At 54.1% G+C, this 20699-nt stretch overlaps 1 protein-coding gene across 2 annotated transcripts in view; it reads right to left on the reverse strand.

Moving 5' to 3' along the window:
- Positions 1 to 20699, reverse strand: part of CACNA1I (calcium voltage-gated channel subunit alpha1 I) — a 134972-nt gene that overhangs the window by 48896 nt on the left and 65377 nt on the right. For both annotated transcript variants that reach the window (XM_033233891.1, XM_033233890.1), the window contains exons 6-7: positions 7223 to 7382; positions 813 to 1128 (exon numbers count right to left, since the gene is read on the reverse strand). In XM_033233891.1, coding sequence (XP_033089782.1) covers positions 813 to 1128; positions 7223 to 7382 — 476 coding nt within the window. The remainder of the gene's footprint in view (positions 1 to 812; positions 1129 to 7222; positions 7383 to 20699) is intronic.

Raw genomic sequence — 20699 nt, forward strand, 5'->3', positions numbered from 1 at the left:
AGAAAGGTAACCTCTACTCAGCACTCTCTGCACACAGGGCTGGCTGCCCTGAGCACGCCATCTGCTTTATTCTTAACAGCCACCCAAGGTGAGGGGTGCTGTTACTACCCCATTTTAAAGATGAGAAAACTGAAGCACAGAGAGGCCAAGCAATACACCCAAGGTCCACTGCCCTAGTTCCTTCCTTACACATACCCCAGCCCATCCTCTGCAGACTGTAGGCTGACAGGACAGTCAGTGCAGTGGGGCCATGCAACAAGCCCTTTGCACACCATGAGGCTAGCACTGCTTTGTGCATGTGTGTGTATTATGTGCACTGGGTGACAAGGCGAGAAACATTTCTTACTGACTCCAGATTAGCTACTTGGCACTCCCTGCACCAGAATTTTGCTCAGGCTGTCCCCACCGGGAATGTCCTCCTACCCCATGATCCTGGCCTTGGTCAGCTAATCCCTCCAACAGAGCTTGAATCCTGCCTCTCCTCTCTGAACAGCCCTCCCTACTGGGATCCATATGGCCCAAGGCAACCTGGGGCTCTGCAAAGAGCTCAGGCTTTGGGGTCACCCAGAGCTGGGTTAAGATCCTAGTTTTGCCATTTAATACTCACATCATCTGTGGTCAATTAGCTTGCTTCCTTTCTTTGAACCTCGGGTTCTCTGTCTATAAAATGGGCATGATAACGCCTATTCTGCCAGCAAGCTGGGCAGGTTTCAGTGAGATAGGGGGTGGCAAATGCCTAGCACAGAGCCCTGCCCACCAGGCAGAGCTGCCCACTCTAGGACCAGGTTGGCCCCAGGCCTGAGCAGCCTCACCTGGAAGATGACAATCCAAGCGTAACCGATGTTGTCAAAGTTGATGGCACCCTTGTGGGGGTTGGCGCTGCCCGTGCGGCACACATTGTAGTAACGGTTCCAGTTGACACAGAGGCCGCTGGCATTGAGGTCCTGGCGCCCCGCCCCAAAGTCATAGACGTCGTCCTTGGACAGGCAGCACTCACGGCCCTGCTCCTTGAGCGGGGGGATCTCATGGCAGCCCATGATCCCATTGTCTCCCGACAGGGAGCAGATGAAGGGCATCTCATCGTCCTCCTCCGGCTGGTAGTATGGGGGCAAGGCCACATCCCCTTGTCTGTCCACAGGCGAGGGTGGGTAAAAGAGGGAAAGGGGAGGGGTCACTGCCAGGAGGATCAGGAAGGGAGAGGCCATACAGCATGGCAGGATGGCCCAGAAGGCCTTGTCACCGCTTCAGGCATTGGCACATGCTGTTCCCCTGCGTGGTCACCATTCCCCACCTCTGTTATGGCCAAGAAAACCCCCACTGGCCCACTGTGGTCCCCTCCTCTGGGGAGCCTCACTGTGCCTTGCACACACCTTCATTACGGCTCCTGGGGGAGATGCCCCCAACTCCCCTGGGAGGCTGGACATTTTAGCATCCCCAGGCCACACACACTGTTGGGTTCACACAGACAGAGCAGATGCTCAATAAGCAAGCACTGGCTTTTACTAATCCAGCAGATGAGGGGTAAATCATCCATCTGCTCCACCCACTTGCATCTAAGTGATCCTGGGCGGATCACCTCCTCTCTCTGGACTTTGTCTCTTTTTTTTTTTTTTTTTTTAGACCAAGTCTCGCTCTGTCACCCAAGCTGGGGTGCAGTGGTGAGATCTTGGCTCACTGTAACCTCTGCCTCCCTGGTTCAAGCAATTCTTCTGTCTCAGTCTCCTGAGTAGATGGGACTATAGGTGCATGCCACCACACCTGGCTAATTTTTGTATTTTTAGTAGAGACAAGGTTTCACCATATTGGTCGGGATGTTCTCAAACTCCTGATCTCAGGTGATCCACCCACCTCAGCCTCCCAAAGTGGTGGGATTACAGGCATGAGCCACCGAGCCTGGCTGCCCCTCTCTGGACTTTTATTTCCTCATCTATAAAACAGACAACAATCCCTACTCTGACCATCCAGAAGGGTTAATCTATGCTTCACTGCAATCCTAATCAAAATCCCAACATTTTGGCCTGTGGAGCCTGCCCAGATGGCTCTAGGATTTATTTGGATGGGAAAATAGTCAAGACAAGTTTTAAAAAGGAGAGAGATAAACAGAAACCAGATCTACAAGAGAGCCAAATACTCTACAACTATGATTGTTAATACGGTGTACCATTGTGACAGTAACAGAAAGGTTAATGGAATGCCATAGAGCACAAAGACAAACCCATGTACAAAGGGGAACTTAACATATCACAGAGATGGCTTTTCAGACCTGCAGAGAAAGGAGGGGCCCATCAGTAAGTGGTGTTAGGATAGTTGCTATCTATTTGGGAAATACTAGTTAGATCCCAACCTCACACCATACACAAAAATAAACTTTTTGAAGACAGGTATCCAAAGCTAGCTAGATATATAAATTATCTCATTCTTAATTTTTATACTAATTGCACATTAAAAATAATATTTGGATATAGTAGATTAAGATAAATTGTAAAACTAAAAATAGTAAACTTCCAGTGGATTAAAAAGCATAAATGCAATGAGCATCACCACCAAAACATTATAAGAAAATATGGAATATTTTTTGTTAACTCAAGATAGGTATAACTTTCCTGGGTAAGACACAAAATCCAAGTTTTGTAAAGGAAAAGTTCGACCAGATCGACTACATACTAATGTAAAATTTCACTGAGACAAAATATACAAAGTAAAAAGACAAGCAACAAATTGGGATAAAGCAGAGGTAGGCAAACTTTTTGTGTAATGAGCTATATTAGCAAATATTTTTCTGCAGAGCACCTGGCCTCTGTCCCAATGACTCAACTTTGCCATTGTAATCTGCAAACAGTTATAGGAAATAGATAAACAAGTTGGCATAGCTGTTTCAATAAATCTTTATTTACCAAAACGGGCCATAGTTTGCTGTTGCATAGGATGAAGTATTTGCAACATACAAAGAAGATAAAAGGTAACTATCTAAAGCAGGGGTCCCCAACCCCCGGGGCCACACAGGAGGACATGAGTGTCAGGCGAGAGAGTATTACTGCCTGAGCTCCACCTTCTGCCAGATCAGTGGTAGCATTAGATTCTCATAGAAGCACAAACCCTATTGTGAACTTCACACTCAAGGGATCTAGGTTGTACACTCCTTATGAGAATCTAATGCCTGATGATCTGAGGTGGAACAGTTTCATCCCAAAACCATCCCCCAACTCTGGTCCATGGAAAAATCATCTTCCATGAAACTGGTCCCTGGTGCCAAAAAGGTTGGGGACTGTTGGTCTAAAGCATATGAAAATCTCCCGCAACTCAATAAGGAAAAGGAAAAATAACCCACTAAAAAAGGACAAAAGACAAGAACAGAAGAAATAAAAAAATGGCCAATATATAGGAAGAAACACTAATGGAACAAAATAACCAAATGCAAACAAAAAATAATGAGATCATTTTACACCCATCCAAATGGCAAACATTTCAGGGTTGGTAATATTCAGGAAAAGAATGAATGTAAACAGACACTCACATACACTGTTGTAGGAGTATACATTGGTACAACCTTCTTAGAGGGCAATTTGGCTCATCCATCAATAATCAAAATGTACACATCCAACCCAAATACATATGGTCACCTGAGTCTCATAGAGGCACCACTGCAATTCAGTGGAGAAAGCATAAGAGTTTTCCATCACTGGTCCTGGGACAACTGACTATCCACTGAAAATAAATCAATAAATCTTGATCCCAACAGGGACGGGGTGCAGTGGCTAACGCCTGTAATCCCAACACTTTGGGAGGCCAAGGTGGGTGGATCACCTAAGGTCAGGAGTTCGAAACCAGCTTGGCCAACATGGCGAAATCCCATCTCTACTAACAATACAAAAATTAGCCATTTAATAGCGTGGTGGCATGCGCCTGTAATCCCAGCTAACCAGGAGACTGAGGCAGGAGAATCGCTTGAACCTGGGAGGAGGAGGTGGCAGTGAGCCAACATCATGCCACTGCACTCCAGCCTAGGCAACAGAGTGAGATTCCGTCAAAAAATAAATAAATAAGTAAGTAAATAAATAAATAAATAAATAAAATCTTGACTCTAACCACAAACCATATACAAAACTAGAGATGGACCACAGACCTACATGTAAGGATTTTTTAAAAAGAGAAAGTTCCCAAAAGAAAGCACTGGAAAATATTTTCACAATCTTTAGAAAAGATTTCTTAAATAGGACACAAAAAACAAAGCTAAAAAAATGATTGATAAACTGGACTTCATTACAACTAAGAGTTTCATTCATCAAAGGACACCATTAAGAGAGCAAAATGTAATTCCTTCTTTGTCACGTCTGTGAGTATTTTGCCGAGTGAATACACTGCCATTTATTTATTCATTCTGCCAATGGTTTGGGGTTGTTCCTGGTTTTTCAGCTCTTATGACTCATAAATATTCTTGTACACATCTTTGGGTGTATATAAGCCATCCCTTTTTTGGGTAGACACTCAAGAGTGCTGCCAAGTGAGAGAGGCAGGATTCGACCCTGACTGCCAGGCTGGGGCTCGGGTTCCTAACCCACACACCACACCGAGGCAGTGAGGCTGCCTCGATCAGGAATACCCTCCCCACCCACTCCCTGTCCCCCCACCTGCCTGGAGACATTTTTCTTGAACCTTTTAGGTTCAGCTCAAGGTCATATCCTCTGAGAAGCAAGAAGTCCCGCTGGTCCTCTGTGAAGCGAGAAGCCCCCACCCTGGCTGGTCTTGTAACCCCTCTGGGCTTCCAGGCCCCACTCTACCAAGCCCAGAGCACCCGGAGGCCTAATTTTCAACACATTCAGCTCCCCAGTGAGACAGTACAGAGGACAGTGGCCAAGATAAAGGGTCTCTGCATCCCCAGGGCCCAGCACAGGCCCTGGCCCCTGGAAGGGGTCAGTGAGCGTTTGTGAAATGACAGTGTCCTGACACCCACACAGCCAGGAAGAGGCTGGATGCTTGCTGGAAGCCTTGCCGTCGGCCCTGGGTGAGTCCCTTCCCATCTAGGCCTCAGTCCCCATCTGCATAGTGACAGGTTGGGCTGAGGCTTTCTGAGGCCCCAACTCCGACCTTTTTGTGTTACACCCCAGGAAGGGCCCTTCTCCACCCTGACTACTGAGCTCCGCCCCTCTCACAGGGCCCACTGTGCCAGGAGCTAGAGGCTGCCAGGCAACAGGCCTGGCTGGGGAGAGCCCAAAAAGAGTACTTTGAGGAATTCCCCTGCCCAAGACCCTGCCTGGTTCCCCAAGATCCTAGCTAGGATCTTCTCAAATTCCAGCTTTCTGATCACCCAGAAGAGATCTTGCTGCCTCTTTGTGAACCCTGGTTACCAACTTCTCTGCTCCTTGTCCTAAACAAGCCTTGTGAGTTAAGGTCTAAACCTCCCTTATTTCTACAGGAGTCACAGACCTAGAATGACCCTGGCCTTGCTCTCCACCCAGACATGCATGAACTTTACTCATCTCCTTTCTTCTTCATCACCGACCACCCGCCCTAAGAGAATGAAGCCAGGAGCTCAGAGGGAGGCATGGCAATCACCCAGCATCTTCCCTTAGGGTGTTCTTTCTCCAGTGACATTTCTTTATATTTATTATTCCCTTCCTGGGGTGGGGATGGGGGTGGACCAGATCAGGTTACTCTTTAACATGGCCCAAGCACGTCCGCGGCATCCTCCCTCCAACTCCCCTATTGCATCCAAGACAGGGCTGGGGGCTGTCTCATGAGGCCTCGGAAGGACCACAGAGGAGGAGACATCAGGGACCGGGGACACAGAATCTCCAACAGCCAGTCCTCGCTGCCAGCCTGCCTCTGGGTGAAATGAACTCACACATCCACTCACTCATTCATTCCTTCAACAATTAGTTGGCAGCACCTGTGCCAAGTCCTGCTCTAGATCCTGGGAAGAGTCGAGCCCCAGGTGCCCCTGCGGTAGAGAACTGACATTCCAGGGGCCTCCAGAGACCTTGGATGAACCGACAGGAGATGATTTCAGAGAGATGAGTCAAGAAGAAAACCCAGCAGGGCTGTGTGACGGCCCACTTGGGGCTGGGGTGGTGAGGGCGGGCGAGGGAAGGCCTCCAGGAGGAGGCGTCGGGTGGGCTGAGCCCACATAATAAGAAGGGGCCGGCCACAGAAGGATCCAGGGAAAGAGCCCTGTGGGACAGAGCGGTGGAGCTCATACTACCCTGACTTCAGGGCAGCTGCCTCTCCCCAGCTCCACTGCCCTGGGCCCTGCCTCAGGACCTGCTCCTTCTGGGAGTGGGCACAAGTGTAGACCCCCTTCCTGAACCCCCACTTGGGGCCCTTACCCACCAAGGTGCCCCTGCTATGGTCTACCCAAGTACCCTACTGTTCCCCCACAGCGATGGGTGGATGGGCCTGTTCCTACCCAACTTTCACCCTCCAGCTCTGCTACCCTCTCCCCAACCAGTCAGGCGGAGAGGGAGAAACTAGCTCTCACCTGCACAGTGTCCCCACATCCCCACGCCTCCCACAGTCACCTCGGTCTATGATTGACAGACTGAAAGGCACTCACTAGAGGTGTTTGGGATCGGCTCCCAGCCCTGCACTTCTCAAGGGCAGGGATCCCCTCTTCTGCCACATCCTGAGACCCGAGCACAGACCCAACAAAGGGGAGTGAGAAAATGGATGAAAATTCTCTCCTGTTTCTGACTCCCTGGGGCCTGGCACTTAGTCGGTGCATGCCATGCATATCTGAAATGAATGCACGTTCACGTCCAAACACATACGCGTAGGTACGTGTGTGTGTACACTTGTCCCCCACCACTACAGAAGCACGGGTTCTATAGGCATCCCATTTTTCAGACAACTAAGCCCAGCTCCTCCAAGAGCCAGAGCTTGATTTGTGTGTCAATAATCCTCTCTCGGAGGAGTGTCCCGCCCCCTGCTTTCATACACAGGCGGCAGAATGGGAGCTCAGCCTTCCTGGATGACTCAGCCACCAAAGGGAATGAATGTGCCGTAAGTGGAGAGCCAAGTTCTATGCCTGCTCTTCAGGTTTTCTGTCTTCTTTTTCCTCCTGGGCATCACTTCTGCTTGTGTCTTAACTTCCCTTTCCCCTCCTACCTGACCTCTCTTTTTTTGCTGCTTCTACCCCATTGGTCCTGATTCCCAATGACCTAGAAGGTTAAAACTGTGTCTTAGTAAGAGTCTCTGGAGCTGCATGGATGGCAGGGGCTGAACTCACATGGTGAAGTTCTCCTCCAGGAAGCAGCGGTTACGCAGCAGGCCGGCCCACAGCTGCACACCTATGATGCCAAAGATGAAGAAGACAAAGAAGCAGAGCAGCAGGACATTCCCCAGCATGGGCAGTGTATCCAGGAGCAGGTTCACCAGGATCCGCATGCCTGGGAGGGGGAAAGGTGGAGGGATGGTCAGACAGGGAGCAGAGGTCCCGGAGAGGAAAGAGTGAGAGCAAGGTTAGAGAAACAGGGACAGGGAGTGGGATGCACTTTCAAGAGCTCCTTGCTGTTCCCATCCTGTTCAGTGGCTGCCAGATACACCCTCTCCTTTGTATCTGCCCCTCCACCCAAAAAGCCATGGAAATGGCTCAGGGCCCCGCTCCACTTACACTAGATTGTGAATAAACAAGCAAGCACTTATGGAGCACCTTTTATGTACTAAGTGCTCTTCTGTGTACTTGCACAAATGTGATCTTCAGTCTTCATGACAACTCTGTGAGGTTGGTACGATTATTTCTATTTTATAGAGAAGGCAGTTGGAGACTCAAAGAACTGAAACTGCTTGCCCTAAGTCACACAGCTCAGAAGCAGCAGGGTCTAGATTTAGACCAGGTGTCTTGACACAAAACTAGGTGTTTTTTCACAACCCCCTTGTCCCAGTGGCCTGGGAACTGAGGCTGGTTCACCTTAGTATGCCCAGCACCTGCATAGAGTGGTCATAGTATGTGCCCAATGAATGTGTCCTGAATACCCTTTGTCTCTGGGGCAGTCACTGTTCCCCTTGACCACGTCAGGACACAGCAGTACCAGCCAGAACTACCATTCCCACTGCATGATGGAACCAGGCAGAGCCCCCAGAGTCACCTTCAGAAGAGCCAAGGGCCTGCTAATAGGCTCTACAGAGAAGGCCCACACAGGAGTCCATGGCTCCAAAGAAGGTGAAGAGCTGGTGGGGCACCTTTGAGTACACACCCTCCCCCTAAGATCCTGTAGAGTCCATACTGCCCACCTCTCTAGCTTTATACCTCTCTCAATTTACAGTCTATGTCTTGCAGTGCCAAATTATTTGAAGTTCCCTAAACTTACCATAAGATGTCACACCTCCATGCTTTTATCCTTGCTGTTCCCTCTTCCCAGAACACCCTTGCTCATCTCTTCTGCCTGGCAAATCCCTATTCAGCCACCACAGCCCTGTGAATGCTCTTTCTGCGAAGACTTCCAGACTCTTACATCATCACAGGTAGAGTTCATCCTTCTCTCTTCTGCTCTGGGCAATCTCAGCACCTCTGACCTAGCCTAGGCTGTCATGTACAGTTGTGCATGTTGTATACTGCACAACCTAGGAAGTTCCATCCATACCAATATCTCGTCTTCTTCTAGCCCTAATGTATAGTTGTCTGTTTACTTTCCTGTCTCTTCCACCAGGTTATAAGGTTCTGGGGGCAGGACCCTTGTCTAAGTCACCTCAATATTCCCAGAACCCAGCAGGTCCTGGCCCAGCAGACAGGCTCACCTAACATTTGTTCAATGACTACTCATGAACGAATTATGTGATAAGTCATGGGGAGGGAGTGGAAGATTGGAGAGAGGAAGATGGAAGGATGGTGACAAGTAGAACAGTGGCCCTGTCCAGATGGTTATGTATGCCAGGGGTAAGCCCGAGGTGGTTATTAATGAGGATAATTATTTGGAATTTGCATCACGAACTCTGTGTGCAGTGATTTCCAATCAATAATTAATGCTCACCCCATCTTCCCTCTCCACAAAACTAGGTCAGCCTCCTCTCAGGAAAGACAGTGGGGCTCGCCTGCAGGCGGCTTCATCCCACCGGGAGCAGGCCAGGGTGAGGGCTCAGTCCACCACCCTACAGCCCCAAGCAGGGGAGCGAGGCGTGTACAGCAGAGGGAAGGGAGAAAATAGAATGGGTGCCCAATAAATGGATGGGTAATCCATCCAAATGGATCCCCTGACTCAAGCAGGCCAACTACAGGCCTTTCTAGTGCCCCCACCATTCATTCATTCATTCGTTCATTCATGAAACACATGGTAAATGCCAGCTGCATGCCAGGCATGGTGTTGGGCACATGGGGAATCCAAAGACAAACAAGACCCATTTTTTTACCCTCCCCACCCCCATCCCCCCCGCCCCCAGAGCTCACAGCCTGGCAGCAAGAGGACAGAGAACCAAGTGTTGAGCCAAAGGACCATGACTGGGGAATGGGGCCGCTCTGGGCACATTTGCTGAGCTGGACTCCAAGATGTGAAGCCTTGGCCAGCAGAGGGACTGGCATGGGCAAAGGCACCATTCCTGAGGGCGGTTGCAGGGGGCTCCGAGGAGTGTGGGGCTCTGTGCTGGGTGTCTGGGCAAGGAGGTCTGCTGGCATATTTCTAAGCAGGCAGAGCCCTTGATCAGCTCTGAGCTTCAAAAAAGAATGGGCGAGCCCCGAGGCCAGGACAGGGACAGGAGGCAAGCACAGAGGGCTGGTAGCAACTGGAGAAGAGGCTGGATGAGAAGGGCCTGGAGAAGGCGGCTCCGCACCAGCCTGGCTGCTTCACTCCCACTCCTGCTGTTCCCTCGGGCAGGCCTTTGTTGCTCAATTAATTACATCTCCCTTGTTCTCTGGGATATTGAAATTCCGAAAGGCTCCTGCAAACCTATCCGGCTGGCTTCCCTGAATGGCAGCCCCGTCCCTCCTCCCCTCCCGCCTCACTCTGCCCAGCTGGGCCCCAGTGCACTTCACAGCCCTCCCTGGGGCCCAGGGAGTCCCAGGGCCACAGAGCCCCAGCATAATTAGCTAATTAAGGACTTAGAACGACTTTATCCCTTCCTCGCCAGTGAAGAGGGGCCACAGGATTAGGGAGCCAGGGAGGACCTCAAGAGACCACGGCTAATCTTCCTTTTATGCCCACGGTCAAGTAATTAGCCAAGACAGGTTGGCCAGTTACACTATACCCTCAGTGCCTCTGGAGCCTGGCACGGGAGGTGCAGGCAGGGAGAGAAAAGAGAAAAGCAGACAGAGGAGGAAGTGAAACTAGGAGTGACAGAGAAAGAGGACAGACAGAAAGAGCGGAGAGTCTGCCTGCAAGTCACCACCTGCCTCAAACCATCCTTTCTACTTCATCTCCCGCCACACCTTCCCCCGCCAAACCCTCCTCCTCCAGGCAGTCCTCCCTGATTCTCACCCCCAGTTAGTCATGAAACCGTCCTGCCTCTTGTTGTCCCAAGGCTCTCACTCACTCTCAGGATCAGGACGGGCTTACCTGGTTCTGTGTTTTTTGTTTTTTGTTTTTTTTTGAGACGGAGTCTCACTTTGTCGCCCAGGCTGGAGTGCAGTGGTGCGATCTTGGCTCACTGCAAGCTCCGCCTCCCGGGTTCACGCCATTCTCTGGCCTCAGCCTCCGAGTAGCTGGGACTACAGGCACGCACCACCACGCCCAGCTAATTTTTTGTATTTTTAGTAGAGACGGGGTTTCACCGTGTTAGTCAGGATGGTCTCCATCTCCTGACCTTGTGATCCGCCCGCCTCAGCCTCCCAAAGTGCTGGGATTACAGGCGTGAACCACCGCGCCCGGCCTGGTTCTGTGTTCTTAGTGCACCTTTTCAAGCCTTCTGCCTGGAGCAAGAGCCAGATGGGCCATGATGGGAATAGGCTACAGGCAGCCCCACGAGTGTAATCGAGGGCCTTGGCTCCCCAGCTAAAAAGGGGAAGAGGACCCTGGAGTCCTCAGGACACCTGATGCAGCCCCCCAGCCCAGTGAGCGCCCAGAGCACAGGCCCAGGACAGGACATCTGGGTCCCAGTCCCAGCAGGGTGGCCTTGAGGCAAAGCTTGCCTTCTCTGGGCCCCAGTGGCCCCATCTACAGAGGGGACAGTGGCTCCTGTCCAGCCAGCCCTTCAGGAATACCAAGGGGCCAGGACACTGCTGATGGAAGATTCCCTCAAGTCAGCAGCCTCCAACAGCCCATACGCCCCATGGGAAAGCACAAATCCTTACCCCCACGTTCCTGGCCCCGGCTCACAGACTCCTCCCGAGTCTGGCCCCACCTCCTTCCATCCTCCCTACCACACCTGAAGGTACCAGCCAGACTGGCAGCTCCCAGCATCCCCACTCCCCACCCTGGCACACACTCTGCCCCCGCCCACAACGCCTCCTCCACCCTGCCATAGGATCCCGGGACCGCTGCGCTGCACCCAGCCAGACAGACCCACTTCCAGTCCTGGAAAGCCCACTTTCGGGGTTGCCTCCCTGCCCTTGCACATGCTTGGAGGGCCATCTCTCGCCTCCTTTTTGGGGATCTCAGCTGAGCAGTCACTTCATATGGTGCCCCTGCCATGAGTTGCCACTGCCCACCCGTCCTCCATCGTAGCCTGTGCCAGTTATCGGCTCTGCCTCCTCCTTCCCGCTGGAAATCAGGCATGCTCTGCACCCAAGGCCAAGGTGGCTGCTCTGTGTTCTCCCATCCAGACCAGGACCTGGCACAAAGCAGCCCCCTGAAGGCCGACAGCTTGAATGAGTAAAGGTGTGATGGGCGAGTGAATGGAGCCACTCAGCAAGAACTGAATGAGGGCTGGCTACATGCCAGGCACTGTGCTAGGCTCTGGGGATACATGAGTTTAAAAAAAAACAAAACAAAGTTCCCTGTCCTCATGAGGCTCACATCCCAGGTAGGGAAGGGAAAAACAGGCAATAAACCACGAGTGACACATAAGGACACGTCCTCATTCGTTGGGTGAAAAGTGCTATGAAAACAAAAAGAAGGGGAAAAAGGTTGGGGTTTGGCCTGGGGTCAGGTGAACATTAAATGGGGGGACAGGAAAGGCAGGACGATGCTGAGCAGAGACGGGGAGGGGGTGGCAGAGTCAGCTGAGGGGCTGTCGCTGTCTGGGGGACAGCCCTCAAGTCGGAGGCAGCCTGGACAAAGGCCTGGAGGCGGGAGGCAGTCAAGCACAGCCACAGCCACAGCAAGGAGATCATGCGGCTGCGGGGAAGCCGAGCAGGGATGAGGCTGGGGAGGAGACAGGGCCAGGGGGCTGGAAGACTTGAGCTTCTCCAGAGGTATCACAGGAGCCACTGTAAGGGTATGGGCAGAAGGGAGACGTGATCTCGGGAAGGGGTGAGCGCATTGCCAGGCTGCTGGGCAGAGAATGGATCGCACGGGGCCAGGGCAGAGGCGGGAGAGCACCAACGGCACAGTCTGCAGGATCTCGTGCAGACGCCCCTGTGGACAGCGCCCCAAATGGCACACACATCTCTGAAAGGGGGCCGGGCCTGTGGGCTCCACAGCTGTGTGGTCACTGCCTCCCGGGGGCCTCGCCTGGGACAGAAATGGGAGTGCTGAGGGTGGGGCCCAGGAGAGCTGTGGCTCCCTGCTCTGTGCCCTCATTGTTGAGATGGCCCAGGCCAGACACTGAGACCTCCCCACAACCCTCACAGCCTGATGATTGGGCCTTCTGTCCCCCTGCTTCTCTCCGTCCTGCCTGGCCCTGCCTGGCGGTCGTACACTCGTCATTGTGATAAACCGGAAGGTGGCGGGGCTGAGCCCAGATAATGATGGCAATGGAGTGGGGAATGTGGTGGGTTCTGGAGGTATTCTGGAGGCCAAGCCGAGGGATGGGATGTGGATGCAGGAGGAAGAGGGCAGTTGGGGACAACTCCAAGGTTTGGGGCCTGGAGCCACAGAGCAGCCTTCAGCGGGGGCAGGGCTCCATCTGGAGATGTGGAGCTTGGGGTGGCTGGAGTACATCCCCATGGAGTCGCTTTGCTAGCTCTTGGGGTCTGGAGTTCAGGGGAGGGGTCTGGCCCGGGAGCGTCATGTGGAGCACCAGGGTGAGGACAGTCTCCAGACAGCACTGAAAGCTGGGGGCTTGGTGGCGGCAGATGGCAGCAGGCAGGTGGATGGAACGGCTCGCCCTTTTTGGGAGCCCCTAGACTAGAGCCTCTGCTTGAGAGAACCTGGGCAGCAGCCAGGCAGAGGTAGCCCCTTGGTGGCAGTGGGGACACCTGAGAGGAGGTGGCAGGAAGAACAGGAAGCACTTCCTGACAGGCCTCACCCCTGGAGGTTTGGGGTGTTCTTGGCAGAGGGGGGCTGTCAGCCCAGATCGGTTCAGCCACTCTGCCAGGCCAGCTCCAGTAGAAATCGCCAGACGTGTGCCAGCCTCTGCCAGGGCACAGCCTGTGGCCCCGAAGAGTGGAGTCGGGACGAGGGTAGCCGAGGCGGTGGCCTGGCCACTGGGGGCCACTCTCCCTGGACTGGTGGGTCAGTAAAGGGGCTGGGGGGCTGGGAGAGGCCGTCTCTGCTCCTGCCATTGCCAGTGCCAACTAATCAGGGGCACAGTGGGCACCGGGAGGCCTGGCCAGGCAGCAGACGGCCAGGTTGCCGGGGTCACAGCTGCCGGCCCAAGGCCCAGCCAGGGAGGGGCCTGTGGGCTGGTGGAGGGCCTTGGTGCCCACTGCTGAGAAAGGAAACCAACCTCAGCCAACCAGCAGCACACTTCCCCCATCCCAGGAGAGGCCTCGGGTCCCTCCCAGAGCTGGTAGTGCTCACACCCTCGGGGGCTGGCCCAGCTGTCTCACTGCAGGTCCCCCCATCCGCTGTGCCCCAAACCACTCCTAGGCATCCTTCAAATGTCCCGCCACCCCTTCCTCTGGGAAGCCTCCTCCTAGTCCAGGTACTCCTAGTCCAGGTACTCCTAGTCCAGGTACTCCTAGTCCAGGTAGGTGCCCTTTCCCATCGGTCCCTGCCCCCATCAGAGCAGGCATCCCACTGGCCTGCAGCTGTCAGCCTTTGGGGAAGGGGCTGTGCCTGATCTTGGCCCCACAGTTGGCCAGGGTCGCTCCCAGAAGACCCCAGGTGGATTTTGCTTTGGATGAATGATGGAAGCAATCCACGAGTCAGTGAATCCACAGTGGCCAGGACTTTGGTCCGGTGTCCTGTCCAGGACACTCCCTCCCTCCAGATTTGTAGAACAGAACGCAGAACTCTGAGATGGGGGAGAGGGAGAGGCTGCCTTCGCCCTGCCCCACCCCCAAGCACTTCTCCCTGCACCGTCCAGGCTGCTCTTTCCTGTTGCCAAATCCAGCGCTCGCCAGATGCTCTGGCCAGATGTTCTCCCACCCACCCAGCCCCATCTCTTCCGGGAAGGGAGCACTCCTGGGGAATTGGCCCCCCTCATTTCATCTCCCCATTTCTCTCCCTCCTTCCCTCTCTTCCTTCCCCACGGGGGCTACCAGGCCTTTCTCCCTCAGGACAAAGTGGGAGCGCCTTATGGGTGCCTAGAACAGACAGCCCTGAAGTCCAAGGTGCGACCTGGTGGGGACTGATAGCCCAGTAGCCTTCCTTCTGCTCTCCCCAGTCCCCAAGTAAACACGCGCTCCAAGTGAAAATGCCGACACTTCCATGCCAACTATTTCAAGGTGCATCTCTCAGACCTGTCCAACAAATGGCTCCCAAGGCCCTTCCAAGAAGGAATCCTGAGGCCTTCCTCACCCCTCCTTAGCACGGTTGGCCTGACCATGTCCCTGGTTGGGCAGGCACCTGGGCAGGAAAGGGCTGGGCCTGGGGTGCAAGGGCAGGGGCCTGCTGTGCACTAACCACAGTGCCATCCTGCCTCCTGCCCTGCCTCGTGGCTTCAGCCTGAAAGGGGCTCAGCACCATGAGACCTGTGTACCCCGACAGTGAAAGGCATCAGAGGTCTGGAGCAGACCAGGCTGAGCGGGGAGATGGGAGGAGAGAGGGCCTCGAGGCATGACTGCAGCCCACAGGACCTCTCTCCTTTGACCCTGGAGCTGGGCAGGGGCGTTTCCTGATGTCCTGCAGACAGTGGGGACAGGGTGGGTGTCTGGCGCCTACACGCTAGAAGAACAGAAAGGAGGTACTGAAACACAGTGAAAAGCTGTAGGATCAGGTTCAAACCCTAGCTCTGTCCCCAGCCAGCTGTGTGGTCTCGAGCAGACTAGTCAACCCCTCTGCCTGCTTCCCCATCGAGAAAGTGGGTGTCACAATGCCACTGACTTCCTAGGGCTGTAGTGAAGATGAAATGACACTGCCCATGTAAAGCACTGTGATGGGCTTGTCGCGAGCACTTGATAAACTTTAGCCACTTATCGGGTGGATCTGGAGGTCCAGAGATCAAGACCATCCTGGCCAACATGGTGAAACCCGTCTCTACTAAAAGTACAAAAATTAGCTGGGTGTGGCAGCGGGCACCTGTAGTCCCAGCTACTCAGGAGGCTGAGGCAGGAGAATCGCTTGAACCCAGGAGGTGGAGGTTGCAGTGAACCTAGATCACACCACTGCACTCCAGCCTGCTGACAAAGCAAGACTCTGTCTCAAAAAAAAAAAAAAAAAAAAAAAAACTTTAGCCACTTATGGTTATAATTAATTCCCTAGAAGATGTGAACAACCCTCTCCTTTTCCTGCCACGCAGTCCCCTGCCCACCCACAGGATGCCCAGCCCAGGATGACACCTCCATTCCACCTTTGCACATGTCAATCTGTCTGCCAGGCACACCCTCCCCAACCCTTAGCTGATGAGTGTCTTCCAAAACCAGCCCCTGAGAAGACGTCCCTGACGCCCTACGTCCACCCTCACTGCTCCCAGCACCTTATCTAGCAGCAGCACCTGGGGATTGCGTAGGGACACGAGGCTGTGCACGCAGCTCTCTACACCCACAGTGGCATTTCAGCCTTCCAAACCAGATGGACATCGGTATTATTAACTTCTCTGGAGAGCTGGGGAAATAGAGGCACAGAGAGGCACGTGGCTTACTCAGGGTCCCACAACCAGTGGGTGGAGGCCCTGGGACCAGAACCTGGCCTGACAGCACAGAGCAAACCTCCAGCTGGTGGTGCAGGTGAGAGGACAGCAACTTTCCCCACAGCACTGTCAGGGACTGTGAGCTCGGGCTCAGGACTGCCCCTGAGCTCCCCAGGGTCTGCCTTGCCCCTGCTCCACAGCCTGGGTCAGGGGAGGTGTCACCTCCCCTGGCCAGGCCTTGGCAGTGACTGCCCTGGAGAAAACTTACTTACTGGAGAAAACAGCACTTTTCATATGCAGATGGCTCAGGCAGTGTGCTTAGGAAAGCAAGGCAGTGCCTTGAGAGATGTATCGGCTGAGGGGGCTGGGGCGGGGGACACATTTAGAGATCATTCAGCCCCATCTTGCCAAGGCCCAGAGAGAGGCGGTGACTTGGGAAAGGTCACAAGCAAGGAACCAGAACCCAGCCTCCCAACTCATAATTTGGCCCTTCTTTCCTCCCTCCCCAACCACCTCTCTGCTGTCTTCTTCTCTTTATCCATCAGAGGCTGAGTGGCCCTGAGGACCTGCAGGGGTGGAGTGGAGAAACATGTATTTTATACGATTCTGTAAGTAGCACCATGATGTCCATGTCCCCTGCTCATCCTGGACAAAGTTAAGAGCCACACTTCTGATCCAGTTTCTCCTCCTGCTTTGTTTGTACAAGTAGGGAAACTGAGGCCCAGAGATGCCAAGGGACTTCTCAGGTCACACAGCAGGCAACATGGCAGAGCTAAGACCAGAACTTTTATTCCCTGACCCCACACTTGCATCTTCCTGGTTGTTCGTGCTGGAGCTTTGCAGACTTCGCTGTATTTTTAAACTGCAGGCAACCAGCCCACTCCTCACGGCTTTGTAATTAATAACCCATCGCTCGACTGTGCCCATCACCAGCTCTCTAGCTTGCCCTCTAGTGACGAGACTGAAAGCTACGGGCTACTGTTGAAAAGACTGTGTCTCGGCGGCATGGCGGCTCATGCTTGTAATCCCAGCACTTTGGGAGGCCAAGATGGGTAGATCACAAGGTCAGGGGCTAGAGACCAGCCTGGCCAACACAGTGAAACCCCGTCTCTACTAAAAATACGAAAATAGCTGGATGTGGTGGTGAGCACCTGTAATCCTGGCTACTTGGGAGACTGAGGCAGGAGAATCTCTTGAACCGGGAGGCGGAGGTTGCAGTGAGCCAAGATCGCACCACTGCACTCCAGCCTGGGTGACAGAGCTAGATGCCATCTCAAAAAAAAAAAAAAAGTATGTATCCCAGGGCAGAAGCAGCTCAAACCATAAGTAGGAGGAATGTCCGCAGGAAAATCATATTCAAAAAGAAAAGAAAATAATAAAATAGGCGATCTATGAAATCTCTCCAGGAAGCACTTCTAAGAGCCCGATCCACCCCTTCCCCACCTCAAGTCACTCACTCCCTGGTGGCTCTGGGCAGAGAAGCCAGCACCTAAGGACAAAGCTGTGTGTCCGTGAAATGAGGATTAGACCAACGGACTTTCAGCCCCACGTGCTCCAACAGCCTGGGGCTCCTGTAGAATCAATGGCCTGTGAGGATCGCAGGGCCCTTCCAGGGGAACACCAGGTGCTGGAGGGCCAGCGCTCCCAGTAACTCCCCAGTGCTGGTTCTGGGAGACTTTTCAGGCTGTGGCTGAGAGGCGGAATCAGGTTCAGCGGCCGGAAGCAGACACTCCCCCAACTTGGCGCTCCTTGCTCCTGCTAGTGGTGGCCACTAGCAGGAGGAGACCCTGAGGAAAGGCTCGGAGCCCACTCGGGGCTCCCTCTGTTATTGGAGCGCACGGGGATGTTGGGCACAGGGTCAATCCCTGCCTTCCCCAGAGGCCGGGCAGGCTGGTGCTGGGGACCAGGAGTGTCCTCCACCTCCGGGGAGCAGCTTAATGAACTCCCCACACAGCGGGAGAGGAACCAGGAGGAGCAAAGAGGACCGAGAGGGAGAGGCACAGGGGCCCACACACATGTGCAAGGCACACACACGCTCTTCACACACATGCACCCTCACAGGGACACACATGCTCTCTACACACACAGACACACACACACACTTCACACACATACACCCTCACAGGCGCGCGCACACACACACTCTTCAGACACACACCCGCTCCCTACACACACAGGCAAACACATGCTCTTCATACACACACCCTCACAGACACACACACTCTTCACACACACACGCACTCACAAACACACCCTCGCAGGCACCCACAGGCACACACACGCTCTTCACACACACTTTCACAGACACACACACATGCTGTCTACACACACGGGCGCACACACACTCTTCACACACTCACCCTCACAAACACACAGGCACACACACTTTTCACACACTCACCCTCACAGGCACACACACACCCTCACAGGCACACACACACTTCACACACACACCCTCACAGGCACACACACACCCTCACAGGCACACACACACTTCACACACACACCCTCACAGGCACACACACACCCTCACAGGCACACACACACTTCACACACACACCCTCACAGGCACACACACACTTCACACACACACCCTCACAGGCACACACACCCTCACAGGCACACACACACTTCACACACACACCCTCACAGGCACACACACACTTCACACACACACCCTCATAGGCACACACACACCCTCACAGGCACACACACCCTCACAGGCACACACACACCCTCACAGGCACACACACCCTCACAGGCACACACACACACTTCACACACACACCCTTACAGGCACACACCCTCACAGGCACACACACACCCTCACAGGCACACACACACACTTCACACACACACCCTCACAGGCACACACACACCCTCACAGGCGCACACACACACTTCACACACACACCCTCACAGGCACACACACCCTCACAGGCACACACACACTTCACACACACACCCTCACAGGCACACACACACCCTCACAGGCACACACACACTTCACACACACACCCTCACAGGCACACACACACCCTCACAGGCACACACACACACGTCACACACACCCTCACAGGCAATGGATGCACACATGCTCAAAGGCACACACACTCTTGACACATACCCTTTCACAGACATACACACCCTCACAAGCACACACATTCACGGACACACACCCCCACAGGCACACACAGGCTCATAGACACTTACATGTTCACAGGCACACACTTTCATACCACACACACCCTCACAGTCACACACCGCTCACAGGCATATCCCCTCGCAGCACACATACACACACACACACAGGCACACACAAACAGGCACACACCCCTTCACAGGCACACACCCCCAGCACACACACACAAGCACACACATGCTCAGGCATGAACATATTCATAGGCATACACACACACCCTCACAGGCAGACACACAGCACACACCCTCACAGCACACACACCTTCACAGGCACACACTCTCACATGTACACACTCTCACATGTGCCCATTCACGTGTGCAGGCCTTCACATTTGCTCACATGTGCACACACATCCTCAGATGCACACACTGTCAGATGCAAACACACTCTCCCATGTACTTACATGTGCCCACACACCTCAAAGGCACATACCTGTGCACACCCTTCCTTGAACATACATACTTGTGCACACGCATGTCCTCACACATGTTCTCTGGTGGACACACCCTCACACCCACACACACCCTCACACAGATGTAGAGAAGCCCACCTGGCAAGAGCGAGGCCTCTGCCCCGTGTCCCATCCCATGCCCCTGAACCCGCCTCCAGCCTCAGCGGTCCCAGCACAGTGTGCTGTCCCCTGCTGGGCAGATCCTAGACCTGACAGGAGGTTCAGATCAAGATCACACACAAACATCCCTCGTGTGCGACCCCCTGCAATGTGCACACACACCTCTAAAATGTGACTGTGCCTGTGGGCTCCGTGACCTGGAGTGTGACCGTGGCCCCATGGCAGCTGCCTGCTGAGGGCATCCCCTGCCCTCCCCAGGACAGAAACAGGTAGCACTGTGGGTGGGACCCAGGAGCGACATGGCCCCCTGTGCTGCCCCCTGAAAGCCAAGGTCCCTCCCGCCCACCCAGCTGCCCACACCAGACACTCAAGGAGGATCTAGACTGGGCTCAGCAGTACCTCTCCCATCCATTTGCTGCTCTGCCTCCTGCCTGCCCTGCCCAGTACCGGTCATTAGCTCACACCTGTTCCAGGAGCAGTCCCTTGTCCAGCTCACCCCCACTGCCTGCCCGCACTCTGGTCAGGGGTGTTTCTAAAGCAACCACTTGCTAACCTCTTCCCACGCTCCCACTGCCCTCAGGCACATGGTCCATGCCCAGGCCCTGTCCTCTCCAGCCTCATGCCCCACCCCTTGGTCCACCCAGCCCGCAACCCCCAGCTCCCGCAGCTCCCTCCCCAAGCCCTTTGCACTCCCTGACCTCCACGCCACTGCCACCCAGCCCTCCCCCTCCACCCACTCAATCCCCATCCTCCCCTGGGTCTCAGCTCAAACATCCCCTTCTCCGGGAGGCCTCCTGACACCAGCCCCATTCTCCCTGCCTCCTCATGCCTGGCACAGGAGCATGTACAGCTCTGTGGTCCTGGCACAGCACACAGCTCAGTAGACCTGCTGACTGTGTCCATTTCACACGTCTCTTTGGAGCACCTTCTGTTCGCCAGCCAGAGTTCTGG

This window comes from Trachypithecus francoisi, unplaced genomic scaffold, assembly GCF_009764315.1.
Source record: "Trachypithecus francoisi isolate TF-2019V2 unplaced genomic scaffold, Tfra_2.0 Lachesis_group14, whole genome shotgun sequence".
Taxonomy (NCBI): Eukaryota; Metazoa; Chordata; class Mammalia; order Primates; family Cercopithecidae; genus Trachypithecus; species Trachypithecus francoisi.